The sequence below is a fragment of the Saccopteryx bilineata genome, chromosome 3 (genome assembly GCF_036850765.1).
Source record: "Saccopteryx bilineata isolate mSacBil1 chromosome 3, mSacBil1_pri_phased_curated, whole genome shotgun sequence".
In the NCBI taxonomy this organism is placed as follows: Eukaryota; Metazoa; Chordata; class Mammalia; order Chiroptera; family Emballonuridae; genus Saccopteryx; species Saccopteryx bilineata.
The window spans coordinates 161,570,114-161,587,129 of NC_089492.1; the positions used below are offsets into that span (position 1 = coordinate 161,570,114).

At 45.1% G+C, this 17,016-nt stretch overlaps 4 protein-coding genes across 5 annotated transcripts; 2 read left to right on the top strand and 2 right to left on the bottom strand.

Annotated features, from left to right (window-relative positions):
* Nucleotides 1-775: 775 nt before the first annotated feature.
* BOLA1 (bolA family member 1) lies at nucleotides 776-1,955 on the bottom strand. Its single transcript, XM_066264894.1, has 2 exons — nucleotides 1,869-1,955; nucleotides 776-1,516 (listed from the first exon to the last, which is right to left on the bottom strand). Exon 2 carries the CDS (start codon nucleotides 1,511-1,513, stop codon nucleotides 1,100-1,102), a length of 414 nt encoding a protein of 137 aa, XP_066120991.1. The 5' UTR covers nucleotides 1,514-1,516; nucleotides 1,869-1,955; the 3' UTR covers nucleotides 776-1,099.
* Nucleotides 1,956-3,160: 1,205 nt separating this feature from the next.
* LOC136330762 (histone H2A.J) lies at nucleotides 3,161-13,665 on the bottom strand. 2 transcript variants are annotated; one of them, XR_010730370.1, is made up of 2 exons: nucleotides 12,843-12,921; nucleotides 3,161-4,634 (listed from the first exon to the last, which is right to left on the bottom strand). XR_010730370.1 is itself a non-coding variant. In XM_066268093.1 (2 exons), exons 1-2 carry the CDS (start codon nucleotides 13,604-13,606, stop codon nucleotides 4,622-4,624), a joined length of 399 nt encoding a protein of 132 aa, XP_066124190.1. In that variant the 5' UTR covers nucleotides 13,607-13,665; the 3' UTR covers nucleotides 3,161-4,621. The 2 variants fall into 2 exon arrangements, 1 of the variants encoding a protein (XP_066124190.1); XM_066268093.1 differs by lacking the exon at nucleotides 12,843-12,921 and adding an exon at nucleotides 13,221-13,665.
* Nucleotides 12,669-13,185, top strand: H2AC21 (H2A clustered histone 21). Its single transcript, XM_066268094.1, has one exon. It carries the CDS (start codon nucleotides 12,669-12,671, stop codon nucleotides 13,059-13,061), a length of 393 nt encoding a protein of 130 aa, XP_066124191.1. The 3' UTR covers nucleotides 13,062-13,185.
* A 276-nt stretch (nucleotides 13,666-13,941) lies between the features above and the next one.
* On the top strand, nucleotides 13,942-16,806 carry LOC136328907 (histone H2B type 2-E-like). The gene is made up of 2 exons (XM_066264897.1): nucleotides 13,942-14,337; nucleotides 16,716-16,806. Exons 1-2 carry the CDS (start codon nucleotides 13,961-13,963, stop codon nucleotides 16,726-16,728), a joined length of 390 nt encoding a protein of 129 aa, XP_066120994.1. The 5' UTR covers nucleotides 13,942-13,960; the 3' UTR covers nucleotides 16,729-16,806.
* The last annotated feature ends 210 nt before the right edge of the window (nucleotides 16,807-17,016 follow it).

Below are 17,016 nucleotides of genomic sequence, written 5' to 3' on the forward strand. Positions count from 1 at the left end.
TCTTTCCATTCCCACAGCTGATTTCTAAGTCAGGGTTCCACTTTCAGCCTTGGCTGATATCTGTCTTCAAGCTCCCATGCCAACTCACTTATAAACATCACTCCTGATCAATCTGCCCCACAATGCTCTTTGGCATACTCTTCCTCAAAACTCTTCACTGACTCCCTACCGCCCAACCAGATGCAGTCTAAACTCTTGACCCACTAAATGGTGAAGACACATGTTAATCAAGGGGTTTCTTTGGTATCTAGGTTGTATTTCTACATTGAGATCATCATAAATTTGCTGATCTAGACTTGAGCATTTATCAGAAGTAAGGCTTAACATTCGGAAGGCTCAGGAAAAAGGGCTAAAGTTTTCTTCATCTTCTATACTCATTTTTAGGTTATTATCTTTTCATTGCTTTGGTGTGCCTCCCTTCCACCTAAAGATTTTTCTTAAAAGCACAAATCCTTTTGGAAATGGACTAGATGTTAGGCACATTACTCCAGCATAAAACTCAAATGTGTCGGCTAGTCCTGTCTTACCCAGTCAGTCACTGCCCAGTCTAGCCTTTTCCTGTCCTTGGGGGGGCAGGGGTAGAGAAATGTGTATATGCTCCTCCCCTTGCCTGCAACACCTTTTTTACCCACTTCTGGTTTAATTCTGTACTTTCCTTTAAAGAGCCAACTACGTCAGTCACTTCCACCATGAAGCCCTCCCAAACTACTCTAGGCTACAGGATCTCAAGAACATCTGTAGTACTAATTCAACATGACATTAATAACACAGAAACTACTTCATATGTCTTTTAATATACAGGATTATTTCCAACTCATCAGATATGTTGGTTGCAAAGGCACAATTTAACATAAAACGACCAGGTAGCTTTTCCTGAATAGTGTAGGGCTAAAGCAGTAATTAGTAATTTTATTCTTTTCTTGGGTTAGCTTCGATCTGAAATGAGTTGCTATCTTCAGAGAATAATTAATGTATATACCGGTTGAATGGGTCCCAGCGGCCCAAATTCCTTACAAATATTGAACTGTATTGAAGAGAAGGCCCCAGTAGTTTACTCTCACCTAACCCATTCGGATCCTGGTCCTTTCTCTCTTGGAGTTTAGGGGGTTCCTCGAGTTTTCTTACTTCCACCCAGGCAGGGGGGGCTCGCGTCCAGTTGAGGGTTCTCCCTCCACTGGGCAGGGGTTCGCGCCTGTATGGCCAGCGCATGGACCGGCCCAGCTAGCTCCTCTGACAGTGCAGCGTGGACCAGCCGGTGCCGCTGCAGGGGGCTCAGTCCCTCGAAGCGAGAGCTCACCACCGCCACACGGAAATGCGTCTCGCTGCCTGGGGGGACCGCGTGGCCGCCGCTCTCGTTACGCAGCTCCAGCACTTCGGGGTTCAGGGCTTGCTCCAACTTCGTGCGAATGGCAGCTTCGACGGGACCTATGGTCCCTGATCCCGCGCTGCCCCGGGGCAGACAGACGGGGCCGGCCATGGAGAACAGGCGTCTGGCCAGCTGCCCACTCAGCATCGGCTAACACAGGGACAAGGGCCAGAGCAGTGAGGGCCTGGGTTCCCGCCCGGTGAGAGACACCCCCACTTCCACCCTCACACCCCCACCGGTCACTGTCCACAGTCCGTAGCTGCAGGGAACCCGGCCGAGAAGCGACACCGAAGCCCGCCCCCTTCCTGTATGACGTCGGGGAATTAGGCTGCCGCTGGCAGCGGGTGTCGGGGCGATTAGAGAAGGCCCGTGCACGAGGCACGTTCGTTAATAAGGGGATTAACAAGGTATGGTACAAGGGTGGCAAAAGTAGGTACGTGAAATTCCGGGTTTTCCCGCAGGGCCAGCATCCCCTCTGAACCCCGGACAGGACCCTGTCTACCTTCGGCTCAGCCTTAGCCACACCAGTTTCGGCGCAGGTACACGACTCCTGATGCAGGCGAAATGCTTTGCTCGCGTTGAGTGAGGCACGCTGGGAAATGGAGTTTTTGCTACGCGACAGAATGGGCAGACGCTACGTGATGCCCCGAGGCCTCACGGGAATTGTAGTCTCTGATTCTCCCAATTTGTGAGGTCGTCAGAGGTTGGGCAGTGGAAGAATGCTACCTTCTTCACAAAAAAGCAAAAACAAAAACAAAATACATTGGAGGTATAAAGAAGAGCAGAATGTTTTATCAAGATTTTGCTTAAGCCACTTTGGTTTTGCTTTGGGACAAATTAAAAGTACTAAACTCTGGTGCCAAACAAATAAAAATAACCAAAACCAAAAACAAAACCAAGGCCCTGGCCGGTTGGCTCAGTGGTAGAGTGTCGGCCTGGCGTGCAGGAGTCCCGGGTTCGATTCCCAGCCAGGGCACACAGGAGAAGCGCCCATCTGTTTCTCCATCCCTCCCCCTCTCCTTCCTCTCTGACTCTCTCTTCCCCTCCAGCAGCCAAGGCTCCGTTGGAGCAAAGGATGGCCAGGGCGCTGGGGATGGCTGCTTGGCCTCTGCCCCAGGCGCTAGAGTGGCTCTGGTCGCGACAGAGTGAAGCCCCGGATGGGCAGAGCATCGCCCCCTGGTGGGCGTGCCGGGTGGATCTCAGTCCGGTGCATGCGGGAGTCTGTCTGACTACCTCCCCGTTTCCAGCTTCAGAAAAGTACAAAAAAGAAAAAAAAAAAAAAAAAACAAACCCAAAAACTCTGGAAACCTGCGCAATTGGGATTGGGTTATTCCATGCATTTTATTGCCAATCATATAGCTCCACTCCTTTATTTTACATATAAGTAAATAGAACTCCATTCCATTTATTGAACACAATGCTGGGGAACAAAATTTTTGTTGCATCCACAAAAACACTTGTTCTTACCTAAATCGAGTGTTGTTCTCAAATCTGACATTAGTTTTTCTCTGTAAGCTACAGTTTTTATTGCAATTCAAGATTTAGGTTTTCATCTTATTGTAAAATTTTCAACATTTAGTTTAACATAATGAAGTAGATAGAATGTCTTCTTGGGCATCATCTTTGTGAAAATATAATAATTTATATAATGCAGTAAATACACTAATACACTTAAAGATATGATTGCATCAGAATTTGTCTACAATTTCAAAATAGAACATATTAAAACACTTATTTTAATCATAAAATTTGTGCAAAACTAAATTCTATTCAGGCAAAAGTTTGCATTTGTAGCTCATGCTTGTACTTGTACTTGTTGAGGACAATCTCGTTTGATGCTCCAGCAGTAGTCTGCTCATCACTAACAGCTCCAAGATTTTCAGGAAACTTATGAAGCTGACTGTTCAGGAAGTGAATCTTAACGCTCATGTTATATCCAGTGTCACGGAAAGCCAACAGCATCCTTTGAATCAGAAGTTCATAGTTTTCTGCTTTTTTTCTTGCCAAGGAAGTTCTTTGTAACTGCCACAAAAGACTGCCATGCTGCTTTCTCCTCCTTATTCATCTTCCTGGCAAATTCTTTGTCACATATGAGGGTTTGAATCTGAGGTCCATCGAATACACCTTTTATCTTCTTGAAAGACAAGGCAGGAAAAGCAGAAATAATATGTTGAAAGCATTCACTTTCTCTATTCAGAGCCTGAACAAACTGCTTCATTAAGCCAAGTTTGATGTGAAGTGGGGGAAAAATGATCCTGTCTCGATTAACTACAGGTTCATTCACAATATTTTGCATCCCTACTTCCAGAGCTTCACATTTTGGCCACTCCTTCTGTGTCCAGTGTTTCTCCCAAGCTCGGTTGTCCCATAAACACAGAAAGCAAGGATACTTCGTGAAACCTCTCTGTTGTCCTAGCAGGAAATTTACCATTTTAAGATCCACACAAATGATCCAGTTATGCTCCTCATATTTCAGAAAGTCGAGGACAATTTTTATGTCATTATAATCTTCTTGCAGATGAGTTGAATAACCAATTGGAACCGCTGCATAAACATTACTGTTGTGTAGGAGAACACATTTCAGGCTCCGTTTAGAGCTGTCAAGAAAGACCTGCCATTCTGTTGGACTGTAAGTGGTAACACCTAGCTGGCTGAGAAGACTACTGATATCATGATAGTAAATAAAGTGTTTGGCTTCGGAAAAAATGTCCACAAAAATTTGTTCACGCTTCCTGAAATGGGATACTTTAGCTGACTGATGAAGTACATTCTTTTCTTGAAGTCTGGAGGCTAATAACTCAGCTGCTTTCTTTGATAGGCCCAACTCTTACTAAGTCATTCAATTCGGGTTGGCTAAACTGCTGAGGGGTTAATGACTGCTTGGCATCAGAAGACCCTTCAGATTCTACAACCATTTCCTCATGCATCTTATCAAAATACACTTGATCACCATGTTCACTTTCTTTGACCTTAGAAGAAATAAAACCATTGAAGACTGGAACCGGGTGTGTCTCAGAGTGTGGGATAGGTCGTATTGCTGAAGGAATATTAGGATATGTGATCATATGCCATTTTTTCTTGCCGATACCCTTTGTATGGACCAGACAGAAATAACAGTCACTGCTGTGGGCCTTAGGTTCACGCCAAACCATGGGAATACCAAAAGGCATTCCTTTGTGTTTTCCTTTTGTCCAGTCATGAAGCATTTCCTCACAATTATGACACACAAGATGAGGAGCCCAGTTCTTGTCTTGATCACGAAGGGGAACTTGAAAATAGGAAATATATGCATGTGTCAGAAATGATGAAATATTGCATCTTTGATGTTGAAGTGTGTAACAGCCATATATATAACAGAAAGTGTCAGGACTATTCTTACATTTATGTCTACTTGAAGAAGCCATGATTCAATCTTAAAACAAAATAAGAGGGTGTTTTTATCAGATAATAATTTTTTACATTTAAAAACAACTACAATTATGTAAAAGTGATGTTTATAAAACATTAATTGCCTTGTGGTTATGTTCAATCCAGGAGTCATTGCCCTTTAAAACCCATTGCATGCCATTAACTAACAATTTAAAACCCAATGCATGCCATTAACTGTAACAATTTAAAACCCAATGCATGCCATTAACTGTAACAAAAAGAAATTAAAATTGTATAAAAACTAGAGCATGCACCAAAAAACAGATTTCAGATTTGGAATCAGCGATGCAGAGATATTTAGAAACAGTTCTAAAACCTCATGCAACTGAAAATGAAAAAAAAAAAGTTCCCCAGTGTAATTGTGCATCAGATCAGTTTGGCGGGCTGGGGAATAAAGCAGATCTTGATCTCAAAAAGTTAACAGAACATTGGAAAAGACGGACAAGTGAGAGGATGATTGCTAAATGTTATGATGGGACTAAGAACAGGATGCCTGTAAAGCCAGTATTCACGGCCACCATCACAGCCTCCTGGCCCATGCAGGTTTGCATTAGATTCGAACAGACGGTAATGAAACAATGGAGCCAAGAACTGGTGGGCCATTAGCTTTAATCCTAGCTTGCACCCAGTGGGCAAGTAAAAACACACACTGGGCTCCAAAACCCACTCATTCAGGGCTCACAAAGCTACTGACTTATCCGAGATTTCCTAGAATCAAAGGTTTCTAGCTCACCAGTCTCATTCACCTCTGTTCCCCATCTCCTTCTGTCTGCACAAACTGGCTTCTTCAGCATTCCTCCATCTGGGCTGCCTCTCCTCTCCTCCACGTGGCCTTACTCTGCTCTCCTTTCTCTGCTCTCTCCTCTACTGATAATCTCAGGAACTGAGAGAGAGCAAACTCCCGGTCTGCCCCACTTTATAGTGTAGAAACCCAAACCTTTAATCCAATATACAAACAAGGAAGTCTCTGATACAAAGTCACTTATCTGAGGCATAATGAGATTCCTCATGAGAATGCACCACCCACATCATGCAATCAGTCAAGGGTGTGGGGAAAAGCTTAGTCTTAAAACTAAGCCTTAGGCCAGGGGTTGGGAACCTATGGCTCATGACCCAGATGTGGCTCTTTTGATGGCTGCATCTGGCTCGCAGACAAATCTTTAATAAAAAAAAAATGTTAAAAATATAAAACATTCTCATGTATTACAATCCATTTATTTCCAACCGCTCATGTTCATGGTTGTAGGTGGCTGGAGCCAATCACAACTGTCCTCCGGGACAGCACCACATTTTTATTGGATAATGTGTAATGTACACGGGTCGTTGTATGGCTCTCACGGAATTACATTTTAAAATATGTGGTGTTCATGGCTCTCTCAGCCAAAAAGGTTCCTGACCCCTGCCTGAGGCTATAACCACCTCTGCCTGCGTATACAGCCTGTCCCCTTGACATGGTTCCTCCTTGGAGGTGGTAGCAGAAAGGAAATGAGACCAAGTTTAAAGAACAGTTAATAAGAGACATTGATAAGAGTGTGGTGGTTACTGGGGGAGGAGGGAGAGGGAGAGGGAAAGGGGGAGGGGGAGGGGCACAAAGAAAACTAGATAGAAGGTGACAGAGGACAATCTGACTTTGGGTGATGGGTATGCAACATAAGTGAACGACAAGATAACCTGGAGTTGTTATCTTTGAATATATGTATTCTGATTTATTGATTGTAGAGCCAGAAGCCATGGCCAAGGCCACCATCACAGCCGCCTGGCACATGCAGGTTCGCATTGGATTCGGACAGTCGGTAAAGAAACAACGGAGCCCAAAACTGGTGGGCCATAGCCTTTAATCCTAGTTTGCACCCGGCGGGCAAGTAAAAATACACACTGGGCTCCAAAACCCAATCACATTCAGTGCTCACAAAGCCACTGACTTATCCGAGTTTCCTAGAATCAAAGGTTTCTAGCTCACCAGCCTTATTCTCCTCAGTTCCCCATGTCCTTCCTTATCCCAGATACAAACTCTGTACAAACTAGCATCTCACTCAGTACTCCGCTGTCTTGGCTGCTTTTCCTGGCCTCCTCCACGTGGCCTCCTTCCGCTGCTGGCTCTACTCTCTCTGCTCTCTCATGCTAACCTCAGGAACCAAGAGCACAAGCTCCCACTCCGACCCCATTTTATAGTGTAGAAATCCAAACCCTTAATCCAATATACATAATAGGGAAGTCTCTAATACAAAGTCACTTTCTGAGGCATGATTGGATTGTACCACCCCACATCAAAAAGGGTAGGAAAGGCTTAATCCCAAAACCAAGCCCCAGGCTACAAGGATTCTGCCTGCCTTTAGCCTACCCCAACACACATTAATATCACCTGGGCGACGGCCTCCTTGTGTTATCTTTAACAAAGTGAGCATAATACATTTTATCTGCCCAACATTGATGTCACCCCATTAAAAATAAAATTATTAAAAAAAAAAAAAAAAAAGAACAGTTAAACGCGGTGCTCTGACCAGGATGTGAACAGAGATGTGAGTACACTGAGGCTCTGTGTGTGGGAATAGGGAAGACCTTATGAAGGAAGAGGTGATATCTGGGCTGAAATGGGAAGGATGAGGAAGATTTTGTAGGTCAAGATGAGGATGAAGCATTCTAGCCAGGGGTAACAGCATGTACAATGGCAGGGAGCTGTGGAAAGGCCTTGCTCATCTCCTGAATGGTGAGCAGCTCTATGTGAAGGAGGCTGGGTTGGTGCTGGGGAGAGGTGGAGGGAAAGAGGAAGGGAGAGGACTATGGTAGAATGGTAGGATAGAGTTAGAGTACAAAATAAATGTTTGATTATCTAGATCGCTTGGGAAGGAACTCAGTTTCCTTTAGTTAAAAATCCCAGAGGTGTTAAGGAATGAAGATCCAGCCTGTTTGTGATGTTGTACTACTTTTATAAATGGCCTGCTTTGCTTTGCTTTTTAATAGCTCTTGTAAGGATGTTGGAAAAGGACCTCTGGGGAGCAATAGATAGTAATTGAGCCTGGGATAATTTGAAAGATATTAGCATATCTTGACTTATTAATAAGGTTTTACAGCTGGATGGAATCTATAGTATTGTCTAATTCTCTCTCTAACAGAGTAAGAAAGCAATGCTCGGCAAGTTAAGTTACTTCATGAAGCCCAACATCTAGTTAGTGGAGCAGTGAGAATAAAGTGATAAAGAGCAGTCTTTAACTTAGGCAGACCTGGATTCCAAGCATGTCTTAGTAAGTGGCTGTGTGACTTATGGCAAGTCCTTTAACATCTAATTTGTGAAACAAACAATTATATCTACTTCTTAGGTAGCCCTCAGCATAGAAATTTTCACATAATAAGAATTCAGTATAAACTCTTTTCTTTTTGATCTTCCTTAACTGTGATAGAAGTAAAAACATACATCAGAGTCCAGAAAGTCAACTGGTTCCTCAAGCAGGGCTTTTCTGGATGCTGGAGTTGTGGTGGGGTCTCCACTGTCTGGGTTCAGACTCTGTAGGTCTGTAAATTTGATACTATCAGAACTTCTAGAGTTGATTGGCTTCTAGGGGAGAGACTCACATCAGAGTCCAGAAAGTCAACTGGTTCCTCAAGCAGGGCTTTTCTGGATGCTAGAGTTGTGGTGGGGTCTCCACTGTCTGGGTTCAGACTCTGTAGGTCTGTAAATTTGATACTATCAGAACTTCTAGAGTTGATTGGCTTCTTGGGGAGAGACTCACACTAATACAATACACAAGAAATTTATGAATAGTCCGGAATGCAAATTTATTAACTTCTAGCAGTAGATGCATCCTCCCATAACTGGACCTCCCCTTCTCAGCCTCGTATTTTTATCTTGAAATCGAATAATCAGAAAGTTGTTAATTGAGCATAGAATCTGAACTAAGAATTAGATAGTGTTCAGAAATACTTCATTCAGGCTGTGACAAAAGGTTGATTCTTTTTTTTTTTTGTATTTTTCTGAAGCTGGAAACGGGGAGAGACAGTCAGACAGACTCCCGCATGCGCCCGACCGGGATCCACCCGGCACGCCCACCAGGGAACGATGCTCTGCCCCTCCAGGGCATCGCTCTGTTGCGACCAGAACCACTCTAGTGCCTGGGGCAGAGGCCAAGGAGCCATCCCCAGCGCCGGGGCCATCTTTGCTCCAATGGAGCCTCGGCTGAGGGAGGGGAAGAGAGACAGAGAGGAAGGAGAGGGGGAGGGGTGGAGAAGCAGATGGGCGCTTCTCCTGTGTGCCCTGGCTGGGAATCGAACCCGGGACTTCTGCACGCCAGGCCGACGCTCCACCACTGAGCCAACAGGCCAGGGCCAAAAGGTTGATTCTTTCATAACTATGGAGCCCTCTATAACTGCCCAAACTTTTGTGTCTAGCAGACATATACTCAGTGTTGGAGAACCTACTATAATTGCCCTGTTTAGACTCTATGTGGAACATATCTTTTATTAACACATGTGTCTTCTGAAATGATATAATTGATTAAAAAAATTTTTTTTGAGAGAGAGAGAGAGAGAGAGACTGAGACAGAAAGTGGAGAGGGAGAGAGAGAGAGGGAGGAGAGAGATGAGCATCAACTTGTAGTTGCTTTACTTTAGTTATTCATTGATTGCTTCTCATATGTGTCTTGATGGGGAGCTCAAGCCAAACCAGGTACCCCTTACTCAAGCTAGCAACCTTGGGTTCAAGCCAGTGACCTTGGGATCATGTTGATGATCCCACAATTAAGCCAGTGATCCCATGCGCAACCTGGTAAGCCTGTGCTCAAGCCTCAGGGTTTCAAACTGGGGGCCTAGCATCTCAGGTTGGCACTCAAGCCACTGCACCACCACTGGTCAGGTAGAAATATCTTAAGTTACATTCTACTACTGAGGAAACACTCCCACCACCTTTGATTGGATTTGAGTGTTTCACAAGTCTATGCCAGCATTCATACCAGAGATAACCTCTATAGATAGCTGATATTAGTTTAACTTCCAGAATTTAGAATTCTTCCATTTTCTAGAGGCATCTCATCACAAAGTTTTTTTGTAATAGTGTGCATTCTGTATACCCATAGCTTGATAGATAGCTTGTATACTATAAATGTTGAATAAAAGTGAATATAAAAGAGAACATCAGAAAAGGGCTCAAGGAATAGAATTTGTTTATTCTTTACTCTATAGCATTCTATTTCATGTCCTTATGGGATACTCAGGAAAGGGCAAAAATGTTGTGTGGGATGTAGAACTCCCAGGTATGGGAAGCTGAATAGGAAGAAAAAGAACTTCTAGGCAAGATGTCTATGAAAGGCAGGTAGAGGATTAGGAATCTGCAAACTCTGCAAGGCTCTGCTGCTGATCTAAGAGAGGATGATGAAGCATTCAGGAGGAGTGTGGAGAAAAAGGCTGAAGAGATATCTGTTAAGGAAGTAACTGCATATGCTGATATATAGGGAGGAGTACTGTTATGTCACTGGTGACACGGGTTGTGAGAAATTTCACAATGAGTAGAAATGCTGAAGCAGAATTTATTACTTTCCAACAGAGAAAAGGGCCAGGTTACCAAGATGATAGTGCCAGTCCCAAGTGAGGTAGCAGGTTGGCTTTTATTATTTCTTTTTTTCTCTGCAACTGTTGTAAGGTACCAAAAAGCTGAAAAATTAATATTGATATTCTAGGAGGAAAAGTTAGGCTTTCCTGTCCCATCCCTCCTTTGGGGAGGGGAGGGAGAAGAATATAGAAGTTTCTGGCTTGCAAGAACAATGGGTCATTTAGTTTTAAATCTAAAATAAAGGTTAACCCAGAAACTTCTTCTCTTTCAATTGGAGACAGAATTTACATACCACCTTGCATTGATTGTGGTTCCTACCCCTTCCTGGAATCTTGAGAGTAAAATACCTCTAGGCTAATGAGAGAAGATGAACCCTAAAAGGTTTGTAATCATCTTTGATTGTGTTACCTTGAAAGTCTTAATGTTTCTGTGTATCCCCTAAACAAATGTTGTCAACTTGTGCCACGATGTCATGCTCTACCCACCCAAGTGTGATCACGGGTATATAAGCAGCCTCTGAAATATTTTTGGGGCACATGATTTGGGTCTGCTGCTCTGTGTCAGCCATATGCGGCCGGCATATTTAATAAACCTCCTCCTTTAATAAAACTCTTCAAAATTCATCTGGACTGGGTGTCTCTACGTGAACCTGATGGAGTGAGGTACGGTGCCTTTCGGAATCTGGGGTACGGTACTTTATAACACAATGTTTAAGGAAAGCAAGTAGTTTATTAAGCAAAGCACAAAACACAGTGGGCAAACAGCTATTCTGAGCACCTGTCCTGTTGGGGTCATAGGAGTTATATACTCTTAGCTTTAAGGCTTTGTTTCCCCTTATCAGGGCTAGCAGGGTTTCAAGGTTCCCCTTCCCTGATACTGGGACTAACATACAGGGTTTCAAGGCGATTTGAATGTCTGGTGATTTTGTTTTGGCAGACCTTAGGACTGGGTGAGATAAAACTCCCTTTTCCGGCCCTGGCCGGTTAGTTCAGTGGTAGAGCATCGGCCTGGCAGTGCGGGAGTGCCAGGTTTGATTCCCGGCCAGGGCACACAGGAGAAGCGCCCATCTGCTTCTCCACCCCTCCCCCTCTCCTTCCTCTCGGTCTCTCTCTTCCCCTCCCGCAGCCAAGGCTCCATCGGAGCAAAGTTTGCCGGGCGCTGAGGATGGCTCTGTGGCCTCTGCCTCAGGCGCTAGAATGGCTCTGATTGCGGCTGAGCGACGCCCCAGATGGGCAGAGCATCGCCCCCTGGTGGGCGCGCCGGGTGGATCCTGGTCGGGCACATGCGGGAGTCTGTCTGACTGCCTCCCAGTTTCCAACTTCAGAAAAATACAAAACAAAAGAAAAAAACCTCTCTTTTCCTGCCCAAATAACTATCCTATCTAACAAGAAGATTCTGGCTTAGATACCTGCAAGACTGTTGATGCAATTCAGGAAAAAGAACAAAGAGTGGAGGGTGGGCATTTTTGGAATAAATTTGCATTTGTATAGGTCGAGTAGTTGGAACATATGGGTTGAAATACTCAGTGAATATTTTGGTATGAAGGTCCGAGTTTCTGTATCAAGTCTGGATGTCAATTTAAAGCAATGGAAGTGGGTAAGACTCTTCGAGAACAATGAACAATAAAATGAATCGGGAGTGAGGCACAGTCCGAAGGGACACGCGGATTTAGGGACCGACAGAGCAATAGGAGGAGGATAAAGAAAGCTGGAGGACATTTTGAAAGCCAAGGAAGCCAGTTTCAAGGCGGTATCGGACGCCTCCTGGAGGTCAAGAGACCAAACTACTGTAGTCCTTAGTCACTCCGGATTCTGCGGAGCGCAGGCGGTAGGAGTGGGGCGAAGCCACACTACAGGATTTGGAAGGTAATTTAGGGCTCAAGGAGATAATCGTCTTCATAATCTCGTATCCCTGAGTGGGAGTAAGCCTTCTGCAGTCCCTTTGGTTACTTCTTAGGATCTCCCTCCCAGCTCTAAACTGGATCAAAAGAAGACAATTACCACCCTAAACTGGAAAATATGCCACTCGGAACCCCCCTCCCTCAAACAGCGCTCTGTTTGAAAATTTCTAAAAATCCTGGCATGCAAATAAGGAGCTTTGATGTGGCTCCCGGCAATTGGTAGGTATTTACGAAATTCGTCATTTCCTGGTAATGCCGGATGCAAACAGAAGTCTGTTTTCTGCTTTCCTACTGGCTGTTTGACAGCCTGTCTTAGCCAATCAAACTACCTCCCTTCAGCCCCTCCCGGTAACTCTTATAAATTTCATCAAATTCGTTATTCTTTCCACATCCTTCTCATTGTAAAACAAGCTATAACTGTACTTTTAACCGTGATGTCAGGACGCGGAAAGCAGGGAGGCAAAGCTCGTGCTAAGGCCAAATCGCGCTCATCCCGCGCTGGCCTGCAGTTCCCCGTGGGGCGTGTGCACCGCCTGCTGCGCAAAGGCAACTACGCCGAGCGGGTAGGGGCCGGCGCGCCAGTCTACCTGGCGGCGGTGCTGGAGTACCTGACAGCAGAGATCCTGGAGCTGGCCGGCAACGCCGCCCGAGACAACAAGAAGACGCGTATCATTCCTCGCCATTTGCAGCTAGCTGTGAGAAATGACGAAGAACTCAACAAGTTACTTGGGGGTGTTACCATTGCCCAGGGCGGTGTCTTGCCCAATATCCAGGCTGTCTTGTTGCCCAAAAAAACGGAGAGTCATAAGCCCGGCAAGAACAAATAATTAGGTTACACCAGTCCCACTCACCCAAAGGCTCTTTTAAGAGCCACCAACGTGTCACATGAAGGGCTGACCACAAAACGGCGCATTAGCTCTTATTTTGAAAACTTGGGTGGCTCTAAAAAGAGCCTTTAGTCTTTGGCTTATTTTGTCAGTATTTACTTGCTTTTGGCCTTGTGGCTTTCGGTTTTCTTGGGTAACAGAACGGCCTGGATGTTGGGCAAGACGCCGCCCTGGGCGATGGTGACTTTACCCAGCAGTTTGTTAAGCTCTTCATCGTTGCGAATGGCCAGCTGAAGGTGACGAGGAATGATACGTGTCTTCTTGTTGTCTCGGGCGGCGTTGCCCGCCAGCTCCAGGATCTCCGCTGTCAGGTACTCCAGCACTGCCGCCATGTAGACGGGAGCGCCGGCCCCGACCCGTTCAGCGTAGTTGCCTTTGCGCAGTAGACGATGCACTCGGCCTACTGGAAACTGCAGACCGGCGCGGGACGACCGCGACTTGGCCTTAGCACGAACTTTGCCTCCCTGCTTCCCGCGACCAGACATGATCAGAAATGAGATTAAAATCTACTAGAACTCAGAACTTCACAACCAAACAAAATTAATACAATAAAAACAAAAGAAAAAAAAAAAACACAACCCAATACTCAGCCTTTATAAGCTTTCCTAGGGGTGGGGTCAGAAACGCGTCCTTCATTGGTTCTAAATTGGCTCCAGAAATGACCAATAAAGTCCAGTGTAAGCATTGTGACGTAACTACTACAGGAAACGCAAGTTACTATATGGCCCAATGGAAATGAAAGACTTCTGGAGCCCTAATTTGCAAAGGGTGGTTATAAAAGGACCAGTCTCGCCTAACCTCTCACTTCGTTCTCTGGCGCGTCTGTGTACTTTTTTGCCATGCCGGAGCCTGCGAAATCTGCTCCGGCGCCCAAGAAGGGTTCGAAGAAGGCGGTTACTAAAGCCCAGAAGAAAGATGGTAAGAAGCGCAAGCGCAGTCGGAAGGAGAGCTATTCCATCTACGTGTACAAGGTGCTCAAGCAAGTGCATCCTGATACTGGCATCTCTTCCAAGGCCATGGGCATCATGAACTCCTTCGTCAACGACATCTTCGAGCGCATCGCCGGCGAGGCCTCCCGCCTGGCGCATTACAATAAGCGTTCCACCATCACCTCCCGGGAGATCCAGACGGCGGTGCGCCTGCTGCTGCCCGGCGAGCTGGCCAAGCACGCCGTGTCCGAGGGCACCAAGGCCGTCACCAAGTACACCAGCTCCAAGTGAGTCCCTCCCGGGACGCGGCGCTCCCACGAGTCGCTGGCTGCTTGCCTCCAAAGGCTCTTTTCAGAGCCACCCACCTAGTCACCAGAAAGAGCTGTACGTTAGATTTTCATATTTCTCACAAAGTAAGTTATTTTAGTTAAAGTTCACGGGACATACTACGCGTAGCTTTTTAAGCCTCTGACAGGTTCCTGGCGCGTGAGTGGCTTTGCTCTTCGAATCTGAGGAGCGTTTTAAACCCGTCCCTGTGTCTTTTTCCCCATACGAGTCGGTTCTAAAGATTGAAGTCTGCTCTTCCCACACTCCAGTTGTAGAATGTGATGTCTTGGTGCCTCTGTTGGGTATGTTTCGTCAACGTTTTAAAAACGAAGTGGTGTCAGCCGTTTTCATTTAAGGAAGAACCCAGTACACAACTAAGCCCAGGTTTCTTAAACACTGAGTCACAACCCTGAAGAATTTTTCCCAAGAGTTTGATAGCTGCTTTGTGGCCTCCTGGGGACACCAGCCATTCTGGGCACTTATGCCAGGTCCCAGCCTTTTCCTGATTGGGTTACATTAATATTATATGAGTGCCATTAAGTGTTTGGCACATAGCGGATACCCCTTAATCACTTCCACGATGGATGGGTGCGGTTCATTCCCATTAGATGCATGTGAAAACATGATAATGGATATGTTTTCGGAACTCCTTCCCCAAATTTGTCTGTGGTCACCTCGCAACAGCTAGGAGGAGGTTCCTGTTAAGATTCCTTTTGCCAGAAAGAGGAGGTGGCAGTGGTAGGTTTTTGTATGTTTTAGTGTAACGTCTTTTGGGTTTTCATTACATTGAGAACATTGGTCACTGCAAAGACCCTTTTCCCTTTTCTGAATCCTGCCAATGCCTCCCCTCCTTTCCTGCTCCACCCCGAGATAAGTTTTTCTTTTTAAAAAAATTTAAATTATTGATTTTAGCGAGAGAGGAATGGTGAGAGAGATGGGAACATCAGTCTGTTCCTCTATGTGCCCTGATGGGATCGAACCCATAACCTCTGTGCTTTGGGATGATTTAACCGATTGAGCCATCCGGCCAGGGCTAGATCAGCTTTTAATTTACACTTACCGTCTCATTTGCTTTTCAGGAGACCATGTAAGACCCTGTAAGATAGGCAAGGTTAATAACCCTTTTATAAACGAGGTTGAGAGAAGCAAAGTGATCCATCCACTGGTAAAGCAGCTACCATTGTGCACCATTGTGTCCTCAGATGTGAGGACATTACATTTTAGTTTTATTTTGTTAAATCTTTCTGTCCAACCCTTCATTTTGCTATACAGACTCTGATGGCCTGATCAGTTATTCAGCTCTGCTTTTGGCTAAGGGGTTGTGGAGTTGATTACAGGGGTATGTTTCCTATTTGTGTGTTTTCAAATGTGTGCAGATGGTATTGTTATTAATAAAGTTAGCAGTTAACTTAAAATTCTTTTATCTGGACTATATTTAAAATAATAGTTAAAATTCTTTTATCTGCCATATTTTTTTTTAACTAAATGATATTAGCACATATAACCACTAGTGAACCTGTGGACAAGCTGGGCACCTCCAGCTTGCAGGATGGATGTTTGTAAAACATCAAACTTCTAGCTCAGAGGTGCACTGAGATCTGTTATGAAGACTCTATTAATACTTAGTAATTGAAAAAATACATGGTCACTGTTGGGCAAATACATTTGTAACAAGTGTTTTTAGGTTTGCTTACTTGTATTGGGCAGCACCATGTGTGTATGATCTGTGGAAGGCTGAGGGTGCTTGCTCTCAGGGCGGTAGGGTAAATTGCAAATTGAGAACTGCCTGATGCCCTGCCATAGGGAGGGGCAATTGTTTGCTGCCTAAGGTCCTCCCCCCCCCACCCCCCCCAGCCTGTTTTGCTAGAAAGCCTAGAGAAAGAGAGGAGGGCAGAGGGGCTTGGGAGCGCTGCTGAAGCTGGTGGGGGCCTATGAGTCTGGTAAATCTGGAGAATGAATCCGGTGAGTCCAGAGTGCTGAGGGGCTTGGGAGCCCGGAGTGAGGGGGAAGTGGCCTTCCCCGCCTCTTTGCTCGTCCACAGTTAGGAGACTTGAATAAACGGAATGGCCCACCATTATCTGGCTCCACAGTTCCTTAACCATCTGCCCGAATCCAATGGGAACCTGCATGACAATGGCCACGGCCACTGGCCTTAAAGTAAAAAATAAGAAGCATTATAAACAAGATAGAAGAAATAAAATCCTTATGAAATTTTAGCTAACACCCACAGAGCATTTATTATGTGCCAGACAATGTTCTAGATCCTTTACACATATTGACTCTTAATACTCACAAGAGCCTCATGAAATAGTTACCATTATTATCTCCCATTTTATAGGCAAGGAGACTGAATGAAGCACAGAGGCTTCTTCCCAGGAACTTTCCAGAGAACAAACTAGTTGTGTTTAAAGGCCTTGAGAAAGTAAGGTAACTGAAAATCTGGGCCTCCTTCTGAAATTTTTAGGGAAGTATCTATGCTTTAAAATTAAAATAAATTTTTTTTACCTACTCTGTTCACTACAGGATGCACCTTGAATATACCTCTATGGTGGTGGTGGTGGTGGTCTTGAGGATGGGATTGGGGGTGAGGGCTCTGGTTGTCTATCCCAGAGGCCATAGTTCAACTCAGTCTAGTTTGT

Bases quoted from the DNA above. Each gene is read 5' to 3' on its own strand.
- BOLA1 (XM_066264894.1), bottom strand. From the start codon at position 1,513: ATGCTGAGTGGGCAGCTGGCCAGACGCCTGTTCTCCATGGCCGGCCCC.
- H2AC21 (XM_066268094.1), top strand. From the start codon at position 12,669: ATGTCAGGACGCGGAAAGCAGGGAGGCAAAGCTCGTGCTAAGGCCAAA.
- LOC136330762 (XM_066268093.1), bottom strand. From the start codon at position 13,606: ATGTCTGGTCGCGGGAAGCAGGGAGGCAAAGTTCGTGCTAAGGCCAAG.
- LOC136328907 (XM_066264897.1), top strand. From the start codon at position 13,961: ATGCCGGAGCCTGCGAAATCTGCTCCGGCGCCCAAGAAGGGTTCGAAG.